Source organism: Arachis ipaensis, chromosome B04, assembly GCF_000816755.2.
Source record: "Arachis ipaensis cultivar K30076 chromosome B04, Araip1.1, whole genome shotgun sequence".
Classification (NCBI taxonomy): Eukaryota; Viridiplantae; Streptophyta; class Magnoliopsida; order Fabales; family Fabaceae; genus Arachis; species Arachis ipaensis.
This window is the reverse complement of record NC_029788.2, coordinates 131,224,569-131,244,984: the sequence shown is the minus strand read 5'-3', so window position 1 is coordinate 131,244,984 and position 20,416 is coordinate 131,224,569. Positions and strand designations below refer to the sequence as shown.

Here is a 20,416-nt window from a genome sequence, read left to right as displayed (position 1 = left end):
ATATAAGATAGAATAAATAATAAATAATTTAATTTATCTTTTTTTTTTCATACAAAATTTAAAATAAAAAATAAAATAATAAAAAATATAATTATAAAAATTTTATAATAATAACAAAAGAGAAAATGAAAAAATAACTTGTATTCCATTTAGGATTTCTGTTTTTTTCTTAAAAAAATACAAAATACACTCATTTAATATTTTACAACATAATGTTCTATCCATATTTTATTTGCCAAATATAAATTTATATCTCTGTATATTAAACGAAACTACCATTTTCAAAGGTGAAATACACGTTCTCCGATCCCTTGATTTGTTGCTTATTACCACTTCCATATTTGGCTCGATCTTCTTATTAAGATATGACCATGAAATGACATGTCTAGTTGAAATTTTACATCTTTATTTCATACATTTACATGCATATATTTTTTAAATTTTTAAATTATCTTTAAAAAATTAATATAATGGACATTTTACCCAACAATAAAAAAAAAAGTTTTTTCATGGACATTAATGATTTTCAAAAAAAAATTTAGTGTTATAGTCAATACTTATATAGTAATTGTTAAAAAAATTGACAATATATTTATTGGCACTTTTTTTTTTTGTACCGGTCATAAGTAAACTACGAAATGTTAATTAATCATTATAAAATAGTAATTCTTGACACTATTTTTATGGTGTAAAGAATAATGATAAAATTGTGAAAGAATAAGAAAATAAAATATGAATAATTTTTATTGATTGTTAATTGATTAAATTAAATTGTATTATGAAGGTAAAACTAAATATATATAAAGCATTGACCTAAGAAAGATAAAAGTAAATAAAGATAAAATAAGATAAAATAATAAAAACTAAAATTATAACTGAATTTATGTATTTTGTTAGGTTGAATTTGTGGGTCACGAGACTTCTTTATTGTTATCATGGACTAAGGTGGAAGAATAGTTTAATAAATAAAGCGGAGAGAAAATTAATATATATATCATTGATTGGTATAAAACACTTTGTTTTGCTTCTAATCAAGAAAATAGAAACGAATTTTCTTTTGACCATTTTTTCTTCGTCTCATTCTTATGTCTATCTATATATATATATTTTAGTTTTTAGCTTTCTATTATTATCTCTTTAATCCAAGAAAAGTAAAGGTATGTGTGTGTCTTTCTTTTAGCCACTTATAACAGTGTCACTATCATTACTCTCTAACGTTAGAAGCCACTTGTTCCTAAAACAAATGGTTCTACAACATGGCCAGGGAATACGCATTTCCTCTTACAACTTACAATCAGAGCTGTAAAGGAATTTGAATCATATATACTATTATCATAAAGTAGTGAAAACTTTTCTCTAGAAACATATCAATTCATGTACACCTATTACACTATATATCTTTAACGTTATCTAGATGAGAAAAATAAATAAATAAATGAATATATATGTTTAAAATTATAAGGGATGGAATGACAAAAAAAGAATTGGATTTATTTTATTCAATGTCAACTATGTAGGTTTCCAATTATGTCAATTAAAATACATGTTTGATTTACCTACTTATTATTTCAAAAGTCATGAAAAATAATCCAATTTACAAACATCTAGCAGTTTAGAGAAGAATTGTACTTAAATAATATAATGTAAAAAATATAATTTGATAATTTTATCTATAGTTGATTTTATGACTTAAACTTGTGAGTGTTAAACTCAAAAGAATCCTTAATTGATTTAAAAATGGATATAGAATCCATTATTTTAAATAAAAATTGAAATGAGATCCATGAATATATATAGTATCATATATCCATGGTTAATGAAAAAGAAGAAAGTGATTAAAAGGGGTAATTCAACTTTGAAATTTAAATTAAATCATGACTAATTAAACATCAATAAGCATAATATATTCTCCCTTTATGCTTAAATTTACATGGTGCAAGTGGAGGGGGGTGTTTCTACAAGTAGCTAGTAGTAACAACATAAAAGCAATTAGAAAATAGGGCAAAAAAAAAAACAAGAAGAAGAAAATGGATCCAAGAAGGCATGGGAAGCTACCATTATCTTCATCATCAGATGCAAAAGAGAAGAGAGAGGATGATGATTATGGATCTTCTTGGTGCACACCTGAAGACACTGACATGTCAACCATGGTTTCAGCTCTTGCTCAAGTTATGGCAACTTCCAATAATAATAATAATCAAAACCCTCATCACATGATGATGATGCCACAATCAAACCCTTTTCCTCTCTCAAATGAACCTCTTCAACCTACTCACCCTCTTCAAGATCAAGGTGAGTTATAGCTTCTAATTAAATAATAATAATAATAATATTATTATTATTATTCAATTCTTAATTAGTTACTTGTATGTTTAATTTCTATATGTCTTGTTTCTCCTTTTTATTTAATTTATATGAAATTGGCATGCCTAATTTCTAAAAAATGTTATAATTATATCTTATGTTGTGTGTGATGTGTTGTTTAATTTGTAATTGTTTAATTCCGTTTCAAGTTGCTTTCTAATAAAGATCTCTCATATGATTTGTTGGTGATATTTTTCAAGAAAAAAGAACCAATTATTGAAATGGTGTGTATGTTTTGTTGGTGGAGACGTGCTAGACACGGATCTAGATTTTGGTACTCTTATTATAGTGTTATATATTATATAATCTTTTAATTATTTGCAGTTTTTGATCCATAAAAAGGTCAAAAAATAATTTTGTTATATTAATATTTTATACGGCCATATATTATTAATAGATGATAATGATAAATTAAAGTTTTAATTTGATTTGGTTTATTACACTTTTGATATCAATATCATGCATCAATCTATATTCTATATATATATATATGATATTGAAGATTTGATAACTTACATGTGATGATTGATGGCTTTGTATGGAAAATGTAAGCTATTTGCATTGTTAGTAGAAGAATATAGTTCATAAAAATTTTATTAGTTCAATTCGATGTTTGATTTGCATGAAAGCATGCTTGCATATATAACTATAAAATTTATTTCATCCAAAGTGGATAATATCACATGCATGTAAGCATTTCCAAAGATGTATGCATCATTTATTTCAATTTTAGTCCATTGGTATATTTTTTATTTACACTTACACTACTTACATTCATGTTGCATGCAACTATGGACCGGATATTAAATATCGTCTTATGCATACAGCAATCAATTGGTCAGCAGTAGATTTTTAAATAGAGTTTAGATTTATAACAAATTAACTCTAAACCTGTCGGACTATAAAATACCATGGACAATCAAAAAAATAAAATTTGTACCTACCACCTAAACTTTTCTAAACCGGTTTACATTCATTTTCCCATGACATAACATCAACCCCTTTTCCTTAGTTAAAGTTTTGCATGACATCTTTATTTACTTAAAGTTGCAAATCCATATGGTTTGATAATATATAATATTTAGTTCTTTAAATCAATTTAATTATAATATAGCTTTGATTTTGGTCCATCTTGACATCTTGTTAAGTAGATAATTCTAGCATATATAATAACTTGAGTTCTCTTTGCTGACTAATAAACTTTGTGGAAATATACATTGCAATCATTTCAATTTATTCGTTTCTTAATGGATGATATTGTTGGTACACAATTACTATGACAAATTAAATAAAACTTATTTTTTCATCAAGCAATTAATATCTGATAGTACATATTATTCCAACTCACATGATGAGTGAGATGACGATGATAAATATGCCAAGTTTCTGGTTCTATTTTCAAGCATGTGTAAAATATAGACATCAAAAATAGATTTATATGTTGAATATCAAATTCGGTACTCTAAAATGATGGAGTATCATGATGACTAAAATGTTTCTCATTCTGGTTATAGACATGTGTAAATTCTATGTAGGAAAAGCACAATTGAGCAATGATTGATGAATTACCTGTTTTAGTTTCTCATGTCAATGAAGGAAGAAAAAAAAAAAATAGACTTTTTCCTAGAGACTTTTATATATAGAATCCAATTCGTTTGCTACTTCAATCAAAATGTCCAGCAATGCCAAAATAAGCTTTGTTTAATTTTATTTTCTCACTTCCATCCAAGTATGTCATGAAAAAAAAAAGCCAAATTCTTTGCATTCTGTCCAAAAGAAATTAAACTAAACAAATCATACTACATATATAGTAAGTTGAGATTAATATTTTTTTATTAAAAACTTTTTTTGAGTATTTATATCAATACACTTGTTTTATTATTTTAGTACGACCTAATCACTTTCATTTTTTTCATCTCTAAATATAAATCATACCTATTGATTTACATGTATACTTTGATACATATATATTATTATAAAAGTGAAGAGATTTAAATCACCATGTTATACATATTAAAAATGAGGAAATATAGGGAGCTAATGGAGTATCTGTACGTACAATGGAGATTAGGGATGTTCGATTCAGTAGGAGATCGGATGTTTATTATTTCTAGTACCAGATAGTTATTCTGGATAGTATAGTATAGGTGTACTGTATTTGAGAAATTAGTAATATTTTATCCTGGATGTTCATTTTTTAACTCATATTAGGCCAAATAAATAACCCATTGTACACATTATACAAATACTTCATTGGCTCCCTAACGGGATTCATTAAAAATATATATATATGATAACTAATTTAATGATTAATTTTTTATATATACATAAAATTTTTGTAAATGATACAGAAAATTGTAATCTGTTGGACCTAGTGTGTAAAGAAATTTAAAAATGAATAATTTTTTGTTATGCATACACTTTTATGATAGACATTATTATTTTAATATCAATATTTTCAATAATTAAAAAGTATTTTTTTTGCTTTATTAATTAAAACATAATCTAAATACATAATTATTGATAACAACTATATTTTTACATGAGGAGTACCAGGAATATTTACTGCATAACATTATTATTGAAAGACAAAATTGTAATATGTTTTGTTGAATTTGCATGTACGCATATTTTGCATTGATGACTAATAATAAAGAGGAGGGGTCAAATAAGAAGAAGCCACACTACAGAGGAGTGAGACAGAGGCCATGGGGAAAATGGGCAGCAGAAATTAGAGATCCAAACAAAGCAGCAAGAGTCTGGCTTGGAACCTTTGACACTGCTGAAGATGCTGCTTTAGCTTATGACAAAGCTGCTCTCAAATTCAAAGGCAACAAAGCCAAGCTCAATTTCCCTCAAAAACTTGTTCAACCAAACACTACTCAACAACAACAACCTAATAACAACAACATGCTACAACAACAACAACTACAAGGTGGTTCTGCCTTTCAATTCAGTGGTTCAGCTTCTAATGCTATTCTTCCTACGCTCTATTCACCATCATCATCATTATCCTCAACACATGATCATCAAGTTTTCCCAAACTTGTTTCAGTATGCACAGATTCTTTCAAGTGATGAAGCAAATTTTCCTTATTACACTTCACATCTTTTCAATCAACAACAGCAACAACAGCAGCAACAATTGCAACAATCTTTGAATCCATCGTCCTATTTCTACAACCAACAACAACAACATGATCATGAAGGAGGACACCATCACCACCAAGATTAGTAGTATATATATAAAAATATATTGTATGTGTCTGCCAACTGCTGTGCATGTTGTTGCTGCATAAATATATATCTTTTATGACCTCTTTCTTTCAATAAAAAATATTGGATGAGTCATCGTTATCACCAATATCTCATATGAAATAATTATGCTTATTTCTAGAGATTAGTACTTTAACCATAATTATTGATGATTATGTAGTGATTTAATTTATCATGTCCTTATACATTTGTTATCATCAAGATTGATTATAAATATATAATATACAATTTTTCTTATCGAATAGTCTATATAGTATATATCATTGCATTGTCAACTAGTTGAATCTTATTTTTAATTAAGTTTGGAAAAATACTTTTATACTTATGGAAAAGATGAAAGTTTTACTCCACAAAACACACACCATTGTTACCCCTTGTGAAATGTTTTTAAAATTAGAGTAAAAAGGTAAACATCCGTTTATTTTATTTTATTAACGATTCCAAAAAGGAAATGTTATTCTGAAAACAATTCACTTATAAAATATTAAGTTATACACTCTTTTGAGTGGAAGTGGAAATTAAAGGCAGAAACAGAGAGGAAAGAAAAGAAAGTAGTATTCATCTTTTGACTTGCTTCTTAACTTCTTTTGTAGTCTTTTATATAAAGTTAATAGTTGAGAAGTGTTAGATATACAATTATTTTCATGTTATAAAGAAAATCGCATGTACTAAGTAAGCTGTAATGTTAATCGTTGACGAGCATGAAGAGAGAGAAAAAGTGAAGGTTGAGAGGAAGAAAAATGATTTCTTCTCATTTTAAAAGATTTTGAAATGAATGAAAAACTAAAACAAATTATTTAGTGGTTAACCTTACGTATTTTTTATGTACTCTTAATCTCCTTCTATAATTAATTACAACCAACATTAAACTAATAAAAATTAGGGGTGTGTGGTTTGGCCGTCCTCTTCTCCACCCTTACTGTAGACCCTGATTTCATATAGGTTACAGACAATGCATTTGTTGTTTTAAGCAAGTCAAGAAGAGACTCTGGTTTTCCAAATTCCATTTGGTTATTGTTGCTGCTGATGGTGTTGTTAATGATTCCATTATTGTAGAGTGATCACTTCTACATTGGAAAAGAAAAGTTAATGCTTGATGTTAGGGTGATGTTGATGTTAGATGTGTAAATAATATTGGAAAAAAGATTGCTATTAAATGATTGGTATTATTAGAAAAATAATCTCTTCTCGTTTTGAAAATCTTTTAAATAAATAAAAAACTAAAACAAATTGTTTGGTGGTTCACCTTGTACACTTTTTATGTACTCCTATGATAATTAATTGTAATCAATATTAAACTAATAAAAAATGATTTAGGTAACATGTGAAGTTGTAAGTTGACATATTCGATTAAATGTTATTTAACGACTCTCAACTATGAACTTTACATGAATATCATCTCATAAAGTAAGATAAATATTGTCATTGTGAAATGTAAAGTGAGTGATGATTGTTGAGAAACACGCATGGATAAAAGTGGGGCTTGGCAGCCTCCGCCACTTGTAACGGTTGATGGTGCATCAGTCAAAAAGAACCCCACTTTCATCCTATAACCAAAAAAAAAAGCGACAACAATTTTAAAATTTTTCCACATGCTAGCTAACTAGACAAGCGTGCTTCTTTTGAGAATGAGTAGGAAAAGATTGAATACTTTAGATCAAACCTTATCATTTAGTAACTGTGTTCCTAACCTCTCTTCTTAGTGTTGCTAATTTTTTTTATTGGGTACGCGAGTGAACAAATGTTAAATTCTCTTTTCCTACTCATTCTCAAAGGATCACACGACTTTTTGTTAAGAAATTTTTTTTTAGTTATTCACCTTTTAATTGAGATATATCAATCAATTTCATTTAAATACGAATTTTTTATACAAATATTTTTTCTCATAAAACAATATTGTTTTAAGGGATTGAATAGTCATATTTTTCACTCAAAAGATGTCTAGAGATTGAATATCCTTGTTCGTCGTTGGAAAAATTGTTTTAGGTGAAAAATAATTAGGGTCTCCAAAAATAAATAGTTAGGACTTAGGACTACTTTGTTATCTAATTTTCCATGTATTCTTTACCTTGACAAGGTAATGACTAATTCGAATCCCGACACTTTTTAAGCGGATTGAATTAACTACTAAACCAACTCAACTTCACCTCGACTTTATTCAAAAGCTAAATGCATGCATAAAAGTGCATGGTTAATCTTTGGGCGTAGTGGGAGTTTATGAAACCCAAAACCTGGCTATATATGTATGCAATAATTCTATGTCAAATTTAGCTTGAATTCAAGCCCATTTCCATTTACCATCTTGAACAAAAATGAGTTTCGCTTAAAATAGTTAAAATATAATTATCAATTTTGAAATAGTTTGTGAAAATTTTATTGTATGTAGGAAAATTGATCATCATTGGTAACAATTGCCTAAAGAAGTCAGAGATTGAATACTATGCTATCTTGTCCAAAAGTTCGTTACAATAGATACCTCCCATTTTCTGCTGTTTCTCTTAAATCTTATGACAGCTTGAATTGTAAGTCCCAAATTACTTACTTTTATATAATATTCATATACACTAGTCTCAAGTAGAAAGAGCATCACATCAAATTGAAACATATGATTGAATGTCCTAACTTACAACCTTACTAATATTTCACCCCTTTGATTTATATTCTTTTTCATATGGCTGGTTTGTTTAGGTACACTACGCACACTATATATCACCCCAAAGTCCCTTATCTTCTTAAAAGGTAAATGAATATTTGTGTACTCACATGTATTCACGCGTGGTTTCAATTGTGATTGAAATATTGGGTTGGCAAACTGAGCACGAACAAGAATCAATAACCTGCTCTTTTTTTTTTTTTGTTGAGATTTAGCATTATGAACTCAAATAGTTACTAGGAGTCCAATTTGATGATGTCAATCAATCTTGATGTACTATCTTAGCTTTTAGTTGTAACTGTGATGGCTTAATCCAACAATAGATTGTGAATATGTCATTTTATAAATGATTTTATGATTTTATACGCCAAGATTAAGTAATTTTGGATTCATTACCTAGTATTTAAGGTTCCATCTATCTATATATATAGTGCATAATAACTTACATGTTATAGTTATGAACCAATATGAACTTGCATTACTATTAGTTTTGCTTATGATCCATGCTTCGGCATAAGAACTTAATATAAAATATGTTAGTCGAATGGGTTAAATTACCAGTTTACCTTCCTTGTGAAGTAGAATGGTACAACTAATTTAATTTGATTTGAAGAAAAGAACTTCTCTGAACTATTTGTGCTTGGACGAGCGAAGTCTAGTAGTGTATTTTTATATATTTTTATATCGACGGTGATAAAACAACTATGATTAGTATGATGTGGCTCATGAAACGGGGGAGGCTATAACATTATCCTCATTTTCATTTTTAATTTAACTATTAATAAATCTGATAAGAAGATGAAAAAGATATGTAACATTGTCTCATGTTTTGCAACTATTTCAAAGCTTGTTTGGTTGAGTAAATTTTCATAACAGTTCTTGTTTGGTTGAGTAAATTTACGCCATTATCTAATTAAGTTTTTTAGTTTTCAATTTTATTATAGTAGTCTCTCAGATTAAGTTTGGGGCACTATTATGATCCCTAAATCTCTTTTCAATGTTGAATTAGCAATTACAGTGATGATGTGACATTTTATTACCATGTTGGAGGCTGCAATAACTAGCTGATGTGTCAAGTTGCAACTGAGATCCAATTTTGGTAAAATTTTTTGAAAAGGTGTCTGTGCACAAATGCTTGTACTTGCGGCTTTTAAAAGTTAGGGGTGCTTTTACCTAGATTGAGCTTTTTAAAGTTGGCTTGTACGTATTAAAATTAAAAAAAAAAATCTAATATAATAAATATTCAAAATTACCATTATTAATTATTAACACCATAATTTATTTATTTTTCCACACATATTTTTCGCCATTATATTACCATTGGAATCCTCATATATTTCTAATTTCTCAACCTAACTTTCACAAATTCTAACACAATCTTCATATATTTTTATTTTTTAACCTAATCTTCACAATTTTAACGCAAATACATTTCTATCACGTATTAGGTATGAACTTCTATCTATTTATATTATTTTTTGTGCTTTATTTTTGTATTTTTTAGTAGATATTTGTTTTTCTCTATTCTCTAAAATCGTGAAGAAGGAGACCTGGTTTATGGAAACCAATCATAAAATTTTCGTACACTAACTTCATGAACATTAATCACAATTATAATAACAACATATATATATACATATGTAAATATAGATATATAATTTTACTTGAGATATGTGTCCAATTTTCTGTGATATGTAAAAATGAGTCAATATATAAATGGATAATGGACGTATCAGTATTAACATTGGATTACATTCAAGTTTTATTATTGACTAATGATAACTCTATTTATATTACTATAAAGAGTAAATCAAATAACTATTTAAATTATTGGTCTCCAAAATTTGAAAAAAAAAATTATTCTTCGTTATAAATATGTTTATTATAAAGATTGGAGTACTTTTGAAAGCACCTAGCATAAAGCTTTTCAAAGTCATATGTTAACTAATTTTCAAATTTAATACTTGCATTTATGTCTATTATAGTATTTTTAAATTTTAAAAGCTATTTTACCAAACACAATTGATGTTGCTTATGTTTATTAAAAGCTATTTTTGATTTGATTTACCAAACATAAAATGCTACAACTTTTAAAAAGCCATTTTTTAAAAGTTAATTTTTATAAGCTACTTTTGAAAAGTAAAAACTTTACCAAACTAAACCTATATCTAGGGTTTTATTGGGTTTTTAGGGTTTTCTAGGGTTTTCTTGTGTTTTTAGGAATTTCTAGAATTTTCTAGGGTTATCTAGGATTTTCTAGGGTTATCTAGGGTTTTCTAGGGTTTTCTAGGGCTTTCTAGGATTTTATAGGGTTATCTATGGTTTTTAGGGTTTTCTAGGGTTATCTAGGGTTTTCTAGGGTTTTCTAGGGATTTCTAGAGTTTTTAGGGTTTTCTAGGGCTTTCTAGGGTTATCTAGGATTTTCTAGGGTTATCTAAGAATTTATAGAGTTTTTTAGGATTTTCTAGGATTTTCTAGGGTTATCTAAGTTTTTCTAGGGTTATCTAGGGTTATCTCGGGTAATCTTGGGTTATCTAGAATTTTCTAGGGTTATCTAGGGTTATCTAGAGTTTTGTAGGGTTATCTAGTGTTTTCTAGGGTTTTCTAGGGTTATCTAGGTTTTTCTAGGGTTTTCTAGGGTTATCTAGGGTTCTTTAGGGTTTTCTAGGATTTTTTAGGGTTTTTAGGAATTTCTAGAGCTTTCTAGGGTTATCTAGGATTTTCTAATGTTAACTAGGGTTTTCTACGGTTATCTATGATTTTCTAGTAGGGTTATCTAGGATTTTCTAGGGTTATCTAAGGTTTTATCGGGTTTTTTAGGGTTTTCTAGGATTTTCTAGGGTATTTAGGAATTTATAGGGTTTTCTAGGGTTATCTAGGATTTTCTAGGGTTATCTAGGGTTTTCAAGGGTTTCTTTGGTTTTCTAGGGTTTTCTAGGGTTATCTAGGGTTTTCTAGAGATTTCTAGGGTTTTCTAGAGTTTTCTTGGATTTTCAAGGATTTTCTAGGATTTTTTAGGGTTTTCTAGGATTATTAGAGTTTTCTAGGATTTTCTAGGGTTATCTAGGATTTTCTAGGGTTATCTAGAGTTTTCTAGTGTTATCTAAGGTTTTATAATGTTTTTAGGGTTATCAAGGGTTTTCTAGGGTTTTCTAGGGTTATTTAGGATTTTCTAGAGTTATCTAGGATTTTCTAGGGTTATCTAGGATTTTCTAGGATTTTCTAGGGTTTTCAAGAGTTTTCTAGGTTTTTTTGGGTTTTCTAGGGTTATCTAAGGTTTTCTAGGAATTTCTAAGATTATCTAGGATTTTCTGGGATTATCTAAGATTTTCTAGGGTTATATAGGGTTTTCTAGAATTTTCAAGGATTTTCTAGGGTTTTCTAGGGTTTTCTATGATTTTCTAGGGCTTTCTAGGGTTTTCTAGGGTTTTCAAGAGTTTTATAGGTTTTCTAGGGTTTTCTAGGGTTATCTAAGATTTTCTAGGGTTTTCTAGGGTTTTTAGGATTTTCTTGGGTTTTTTAGGGTTATCTAAGATTTTCTTGGGTTATGTAGAGTTTTCTAGGGTTATCTAGGGTTTTTTAGGGTTATCTAAGGTTTTATAGGGTTTCCTAGGGTTTTCTAGGGTTATCTAGGGTTTTCTATGGTTTTTTAGGGTTATGTAGGGTTTTCTAGGGTTATCTTGGGTTATCTAGGGTTTTCTAGGGTTATCTAGGGTTTTCTAGGGTTTTCTAGGGTTATCTAGGGTTTTCTAGAGTTTTTAGAGTTTTTTAGGGTTATCTAGAGTTCTTTAGGGTTTTCTAGGGTTTTCTAGTGTTTTTAGGAATTTCTAGGGCTTTCTAGGGTTATTTAGGATATTCTAGGGTTGTCTAGGGTTATCTAGGATTCTCTAGGGTTTTCGAGGGTTATCTAGGGCTATCTAGGTTTTTCTAGGGTTATCAAGGGTTTTCTAGGGTTATCTAGGACTTTCTAGGGTTATCTACGGTTTTCTAGGATTCTCTAGTGTTATCAAGTGTTTTCTAGGTTTTTTTAGGATTTTCTAGGGGTTTCTATGGTTTTCTACGATTTTCATGGGTTATCTATAGTTTTCTAGGAATATCTTGGGTTTTTTAGGGTTTTCTAAGGTTATCTAGGATTTTCTAGGGTTTTCTAGGGTTTTCTAGGGTTTCAAGGTTTTCTAGGGTTTCCTAGGGTTTTCTAGGTTTTTCGAGGGTTATCTAGGATTTTTTAGGGTTTTGTTGGGTTTTCTAGGGTTTTCTAATGTTTTTAGGGTTTTCTAGGGATTTCTAGGGTTTCTAGGTTTTCTAGGGTTATCTAGACTTTTCTAGGATTTTCTAGGGTTATCTAGGGTTTTCTAGGGTTATCTAAGGTTTTATAGGATTTTTAGGGTTTTCTAGGGTTATCTAGGGTTTTCTAGGATTCTCTAGGGTTATCTAGGGTTTTCTAGGGATATCTAGGGTTATCTAGGGTTATCGAGGTTATCTAGGGTTTGCTAGGGTTATCTAGGGTTATCTAGGATTTTCTAGAGTTATCAAGGGTGATCTAGGATTTTGTAGGGTTATCTAGGGTTTTCTAGGGCTTTCTAAGGTTATCTTGGGTTTTCTAAGGTTTCTAGTGTTTTCTAGGGTTATCTAGGATTCATTAGGATTCTCTAGGATTTTCTATGGTTTTTCGGAGTTTCTAGGGCTTTTTAGGGTTTTCAAGGGTTATCTAGGATTTTCTTAGGTATTTTAGGGTTTTCAAGGGTTTTCTAGAGTTATCTAGGGTTATCTAGGGTTTTCTAGGGTTTTCTAGGGTTTATAGGTTTTCTAGGGCTTTCTAGAATTATTTAGGATTTTCTAGGGTTATCTAGGGTTTTCTAGGGTTATCTAGAATTTTCTAGGGTTATCTAGGATTTTCTAGGGTTTTTAAGGGTTTTCTAGGTTTTCTAGGATTTTCTAGGGTTATCTAGGGTTTTCTAGAGTTTTCTAGAATTTTCTAGGGTTTTCAAGGGTTTTCTAGATTTTCTAGGATTTTCTAGGGTTGTTAGGATATTCTAGGGTTATCAAGGATTTTCTAGGGTTATCTAGGTTTTTTAGGGTTATCTAGGGTTTTCAAGGGTTATCTAGGATTTTCTAGGGTTATATAGGGTTTTCTAGAATTTTTATGGATTTTCTAGGGTTTTCAAGGGTTTTCTAGGGTTATCTAGGATTTTCTACGGTTATCTAGGGCTTTCTAGGGTTATCTAGGGTTTTCTAGGGTTAGCTAAGGTTTTATAGGGTTTTTCTTGGGTTTTCTAGGGTTATCTAGGGTTTTCTAGGGTTTTCTAGGGTTATCTAGTATTTTCTAGGGTTATCTAGGGTTATCTAGGGTTTTCTAGGATTATCTAGGGTTTTCTAGGGTTTTCTAGGATTATCTAGGGTTTTCTAGGGTTTTCTAGGGTTTTCTAGTATTTTCTAGGATTATCTAGGATTTTCTAGGATTATCTAGGGTTCTTTAGGATTTTCTAGGATTTTTAGAAATTTCTAAGGCTTTTTAGGGTTATCTAGGATTTTCTAGAGTTATCTAAGATTTTCTAGGGTTATCTAGGATTTTCTAGGGTTATCTAGGGTTTTCTAGTGTTTTCAAGGGTTTTCTAGTGTTTTCAAGGGTTTTCTAGGGTTATCTAGGGTTATCTTGGGTTTTCTATGGTTTTCTAGGGCTTTCTAGGGCTTTCTAGGGTTTTCTAGGGTTTTCTAGGGATTTCAATAGTTTTATAGGTTTTCTAGGGTTTTCTAGGGTTATCTAGGATTTTCTAGGGTTTTCTAGGATTTTTAGTGTTTTCTAGGGTTTTCTAGGGTTATCTAGGATTTTCTAAGGTTATGTAGGGTTTTCTAGGGTTATATAGGATTTTTTAGGGTTATCTAAGATTTTATAGGGTTTTCTATGGTTATCTAGGGTTTTTAGGAATTTCTAGAGCTTTCTAGGGTTATCTAGGTTTTTCTAATGTTATCTAGGGTTTTCTACGGTTATCTAAGATTTTCTAGTAGGGTTATCTAGGATTTTTTAGGGTTATCTAAGGTTTTATCAGGTTTTTTAGGGTTTTCTAGGATTTTCTAGGGTATTTAGGAATTTCTAGGGTTTTCTAGATTTTCTAGGGTTATCTAGGGTTATCTTCGGTTTTCTATGGTTTTCTAGGGCTTTCTAGGATTTTCTAGGGTTATCTAGGGTTTTCTAGGTTTTCTAGGATTTTCTAGGGTTATCTAGGGTTTTCTAGGGTTTTCTTGGGATTTCTAGAGTTTTTAGGGTTTTCTAGGGCTTTCTAGGGTTATCTAGGATTTTCTAGGGTTTTTAGTGTTTTCTAGGATTTTCTAGGGTTATCTAGGATTTTCTAAGGTTATGTAGGGTTTTCTAGGGTTATATAGGGTTTTTTAGGGTTATCTAAGATTTTATAGAGTTTTCTAGAGTTTTCTAGGGTTTTCTATGGTTATCTAGGGTTTTTAGGAATTTCTAGAGCCTTCTAGGGTTATCTAGGTTTTTCTAATGTTATCTAGGGTTTTCTACGGTTATCTAAGATTTTCTAGTAGGGTTATCTAGGATTTTTTAGGGTTATTTAAGGTTTTATCAGGTTTTTTAGGGTTTTCTAGGATTTTCTAGGGTATTTAGGAATTTCTAGGGTTTTCTAGATTTTCTAGGGTTATCTAGGGTTATCTTCGGTTTTCTATGGTTTTCTAGGGCTTTCTAGGATTTTCTAGGGTTATCTAGGGTTTTCTAGGATTTTCAAGGGTTTTTTTGGTTTTCTAGGATTTTCTAAGGTTATCTAGGGTTTTCTAGGGTTTTGTACGGCTTTCTAGAGTTTTCTAGTGTTTTCAAGGATTTTCTACGATTTTTTAGGGTTTTCTAGAGTTATTAGGATTTTCTAGGGTTTTTTAGGATTTTCTAGGGTTATCTAGGGTTTTCTAGAGTTATCTAAGGTTTTATAGTGTTTTTAGGGTTATCAAGGGTTTTCTAGGGTTATCTAGGGTTTTCTAGGATTTTCTAGGGTTATCTAGGATTTTCTAGGGTTATCTAGGATTTTCTAGGGTTTTCTAGGGTTATCTAGGGTTATCTAGGGTTTTCTTGGGTTTTTTAGGGTTATCTAGGGTTTTCTAGGGTTATCTAGGGTTTTCCAGGGTTATCTTAGGTTATCTAGCGTTTTCTTGGGTTTTTTTGGGTTTTTTAGGGATTTCTAGGGTTTTCTTGTGTTTTTAGGAATTTCTAGGATTTTCTAGGGTTATCTATGATTTTCTAGGGTTATCCAAGGTTTTCTAGGGTTATCTAGGGTTTTCTAGGTTTTCTAGGATTTTCTAGGGTTATCTAGGGTTTTCTAGGGTTTTCTTGGGATTTCTAGAGTTTTTAGGGTTTTCTAGGGCTTTCTAGGGTTATCTAGGATTTTCTAGGGTTTTCTAGGGTTTTTAGTGTTTTCTAGGGTTTTCTAGGGTTATCTAGGATTTTCTAAGGTTATGTAGGGTTTTCTAGGGTTATATAGGGTTTTTTAGGGTTATCTAAGATTTTATAGGGTTTTCTAGGGTTTTCTAGGGTTATCTAGGGTTATCTAGGGTTATCTAGGGTTATCTAGGGTTATCTAGGGTTATCTAGGGTTATCTAGGGTTATCTAGGGTTATCTAGGGTTATCTAGGGTTATCTAGGGTTATCTAGGGTTATCTAGGGTTATCTAGGGTTATCTAGGGTTATCTAGGGTTATCTAGGGTTATCTAGGGTTATCTAGGGTTATCTAGGGTTATCTAGGGTTATCTAGGGTTATCTAGGGTTATCTAGGGTTATCTAGGGTTATCTAGGGTTATCTAGGGTTATCTAGGGTTATCTAGGGTTATCTAGGGTTATCTAGGGTTATCTAGGGTTATCTAGGGTTATCTAGGGTTATCTAGGGTTATCTAGGGTTATCTAGGGTTATCTAGGGTTATCTAGGGTTATCTAGGGTTATCTAGGGTTATCTAGGGTTATCTAGGGTTATCTAGGGTTATCTAGGGTTATCTAGGGTTATCTAGGGTTATCTAGGGTTATCTAGGGTTATCTAGGGTTATCTAGGGTTTTCTAGGGTTATCTAGGGTTTTCCAGGGTTATCTTAGGTTATCTAGCGTTTTCTTGGGTTTTTTTGGGTTTTTTAGGGATTTCTAGGGTTTTCTTGTGTTTTTAGAAATTTCTAGGATTTTCTAGGGTTATCTATGATTTTCTAGGGTTATCCAAGGTTTTTTAGGGTTATCTAGGGTTTTCTAGGTTTTCTAGGATTTTCTAGGGTTATCTAGGGTTTTCTTGGGATTTCTAGAGTTTTTAGGGTTTTCTAGGGCTTTCTAGGGTTATCTAGGATTTTCTAGGGTTATCTAAGTTTTTCTAGGGTTATCTAGGGTTATCTAGGGTTATCTCGGGTAATCTTGGGTTATCTAGGATTTTCGAGGGTTATCTCGGGTTATCTAGAGTTTTGTAGGGTTATCTAGTGTTTTCTAGGGTTTTCTAGGGTTATCTAGGTTTTTCTAGGGTTTTCTAGGGTTATATAGGGTTCTTTAGGGTTTTCTCGGAATTTTTAGGGTTTTTAGGAATTTCTAGAGCTTTCTAGGGTTATGTAGGATTTTCTAATGTTATCTAGGGTTTTCTACGGTTATCTAAGATTTTCTAGTAGGGTTATCTAGGATTTTCTAGGGTTATCTAAGGTTTTATCGGATTTTTTAGGGTTTTCTAGGATTTTCTAGGGTATTTAGGAATTTCTAGGGTTTTCTAGGGTTATCTAGGATTTTCTAAGGTTATCTAGGGTTTTCTAGGATTCTCAAGGGTTTTTTTGGTTTTTTAGGGTTTTCTAGGGTTATCTAGGGTTTTCTAGGGCTTTCTAGAGTTTTCTTGGATTTTCAATGGTTTTCTAGGATGTTTTAGGGTTTTCTAGGATTATTAGGATTTTCTAGGGTTTTCTAGGGTTATCTAGGATTTTCTAGGGTTATCTAGGGTTTTCTAGAGTTATCTAAGGTTTTATAGTGTTTTTCGGGTTATCAAGGATTTTCTAGGGTTATCTAGGGTTTTCTAGGGTTATTTAGGATTTTCTATTTCTAGGGTTATCTAGGATTTTCTTGGGTTTTCTAGGGTTATCTAGGATTTTCTTGTGTTATGTAGAGTTTTCTAGGGTTATCTAGGGTTTTTTAGGGTTATCTAAGGTTTTTTAGGGTTTTCTAGGGTTTTCTAGGATTATCTAGGGTTTCTAGGATTTTCTAGGGTTATCTAGGGTTTTTTAGAGTTTTTAGAGTTTTATAGGGTTATCTAGGGTTCTTTAGGGTTTTCTAGGGTTTTCTAGTGTTTTTAGGAATTTCTAGGGCTTTCTAGGGTTATTTAGGATTTTCTAGGGTTGTCTAGGATTATCTAGGATTCTCTAGGGTTTTCGAGGGTTATCTAGGGTTATCTAGGTTTTTCTAGGGTTATTTAGGGTTTTCTAGGGTTATCTAGGACTTTCTAGGGTTATCTATGGTTTTCTAGGGTTCTCTAGTGTTATCAAGTATTTTCTAGAAATATCTAGGGTTTTTAAGGTTTTTCTAGGGTTTTCTAGGGTTTTCAAGGTTTTCTAGGGTTTTCTAGGGTTTCCTAGGTTTTTCGAGGGTTATCTAGGATTTTTTAGGGTTTTTTTGGGTTTTCTAGGGTTTTCTAATGTTTTTAGGGTTTTCTAGGGTTTCTAGGTTTTCTAGGTTTTCTAGGGTATTCTATGGTTATCTAAGGTTTTCTAGGGTTTTCTAGGGTTATCTAGACTTTTCTAGGATTTTCTAGGGTTATCTAGGGTTTTCTAGGGTTATCTAACGTTTTATAGGATTTTTAGAGTTTTCTAGGGTTATCTAGGGTTTTCTAGGATTCTCTAGGGTTATCTAGGGTTATCTAGGGTTATTGAGGTTATCTAGGGTTTGCTAGGGTTATCTAGGGTTATCTAGGATTTTCTAGAGTTATCTAGGGTGATATAGGATTTTGTAGGGTTATCTAGGGTTTTTTAGGGCTTTCTAGGGTGTTTTAGGGTTATCTAGGGTTATCTAGGGTTAACTAGGGTTTTCTAGGTTTATCTAGGGTTATCTAGGGTTATCTAGGGTTTTCTAGGGTTTTCTAGGGTTTTCTAGGGTTATCTAGGATTTTCTAGGTTTATCTAGGATTTTCTAGGGTTTTTTAGCTTTTCTAGGGCTTTTATGGTTTATTTAGGATTTTCTAGGGTTATCTAGGGTTATCTAGGGTTATCTAGGGTTATCTAGGGTTATCTAGGATTTTCTAGGGCTATCTAGGGTTTTCTAGGATTTTCTAAGGCTTTCTAGGGTTATCTAGGGTTTTCTAGGGATTTCTAGGGTTATCTAGAGTTGTTTAGAGTTATCTATGGTTTTATAGGGTTTTCTAGGGTTTTCTAGAGGTTTTTAGGCTTTTCTAGGGTTAACTTTATCTAGGATTTTCTTGGGTTATCGAGGATTTTCTAGGGTTATCTAAGGTTTTCTAGGGTTTTCTAGAGGTTTTTAGGCTTTTCTAGGGTTAACTTTATCTAGGATTTTCTTGGGTTATCGAGGATTTTCTAGGGTTATCTAAGGTTTTCTAGGGTTTTCTAGAGGTTTTTAGGCTTTTCTAGGGTTAACTTTATCTAGGATTTTCTTGGGTTATCGAGGATTTTCTAGGGTTATCTAAGGTTTTCTAGGGTTTTCTAGAGGTTTTTAGGCTTTTCTAGGGTTAACTTTATCTAGGATTTTCTTGGGTTATCGAGGATTTTCTAGGGTTATCTAAGGTTTTCTAGGGTTTTCTAGAGGTTTTTAGGCTTTTCTAGGGTTAACTTTATCTAGGATTTTCTTGGGTTATCGAGGATTTTCTAGGGTTATCTAAGGTTTTCTAGGGTTTTCTAGAGGTTTTTAGGCTTTTCTAGGGTTAACTTTATCTAGGATTTTCTTGGGTTATCGAGGATTTTCTAGGGTTATCTAAGGTTTTCTAGGGTTTTCTAGAGGTTTTTAGGCTTTTCTAGGGTTAACTTTATCTAGGATTTTCTTGGGTTATCGAGGATTTTCTAGGGTTATCTAAGGTTTTCTAGGGTTTTCTAGAGGTTTTTAGGCTTTTCTAGGGTTAACTTTATCTAGGATTTTCTTGGGTTATCGAGGATTTTCTAGGGTTATCTAAGGTTTTCTAGGGTTTTCTAGAGGTTTTTAGGCTTTTCTAGGGTTAACTTTATCTAGGATTTTCTTGGGTTATCGAGGATTTTCTAGGGTTATCTAAGGTTTTCTAGGGTTTTCTAGAGGTTTTTAGGCTTTTCTAGGGTTAACTTTATCTAGGATTTTCTTGGGTTATCGAGGATTTTCTAGGGTTATCTAAGGTTTTCTAGGGTTTTCTAGAGGTTTTTAGGCTTTTCTAGGGTTAACTTTATCTAGGATTTTCTTGGGTTATCGAGGATTTTCTAGGGTTATCTAAGGTTTTCTAGGGTTTTCTAGAGGTTTTTAGGCTTTTCTAGGGTTAACTTTATCTAGGATTTTCTTGGGTTATCGAGGATTTTCTAGGGTTATCTAAGGTTTTCTAGGGTTTTCTAGAGGTTTTTAGGCTTTTCTAGGGTTAACTTTATCTAGGATTTTCTTGGGTTATCGAGGATTTTCTAGGGTTATCTAAGGTTTTCTAGGGTTTTCTAGAGGTTTTTAGGCTTTTCTAGGGTTAACTTTATCTAGGATTTTCTTGGGTTATCGAGGATTTTCTAGGGTTATCTAAGGTTTTCTAGGGTTTTCTAGAGGTTTTTAGGCTTTTCTAGGGTTAACTTTATCTAGGATTTTCTTGGGTTATCGAGGATTTTCTAGGGTTATCTAAGGTTTTCTAGGGTTTTCTAGAGGTTTTTAGGCTTTTCTAGGGTTAACTTTATCTAGGATTTTCTTGGGTTATCGAGGATTTTCTAGGGTTATCTAAGGTTTTCTAGGGTTTTCTAGAGGTTTTTAGGCTTTTCTAGGGTTAACTTTATCTAGGATTTTCTTGGGTTATCGAGGATTTTCTAGGGTTATCTAAGGTTTTCTAGGGTTTTCTAGAGGTTTTTAGGCTTTTCTAGGGTTAACTTTATCTAGGATTTTCTTGGGTTATCGAGGATTTTCTAGGGTTATCTAAGGTTTTCTAGGGTTTTCTAGAGGTTTTTAGGCTTTTCTAGGG

General features: G+C 31.2%; 1 protein-coding gene across 1 annotated transcript; it reads left to right on the top strand.

Annotated features, from left to right (window-relative positions):
• Positions 1,864-5,836, top strand: LOC107635575 (ethylene-responsive transcription factor ERF113). The gene is made up of 2 exons (XM_016339081.2): positions 1,864-2,292; positions 5,021-5,836. Exons 1-2 carry the CDS (start codon positions 2,028-2,030, stop codon positions 5,596-5,598), a joined length of 843 nt encoding a protein of 280 aa, XP_016194567.1. The 5' UTR covers positions 1,864-2,027; the 3' UTR covers positions 5,599-5,836.

Coding starts and splice junctions, on each gene's coding strand:
- LOC107635575 (XM_016339081.2), top strand. CDS start 2,028: ATGGATCCAAGAAGGCATGGGAAGCTACCATTATCTTCATCATCAGAT. Junction 2,293..5,020: donor TCACCCTCTTCAAGATCAAG/GTGAGTTATAGC, acceptor CTAATAATAAAG/AGGAGGGGTCAAATAAGAAG.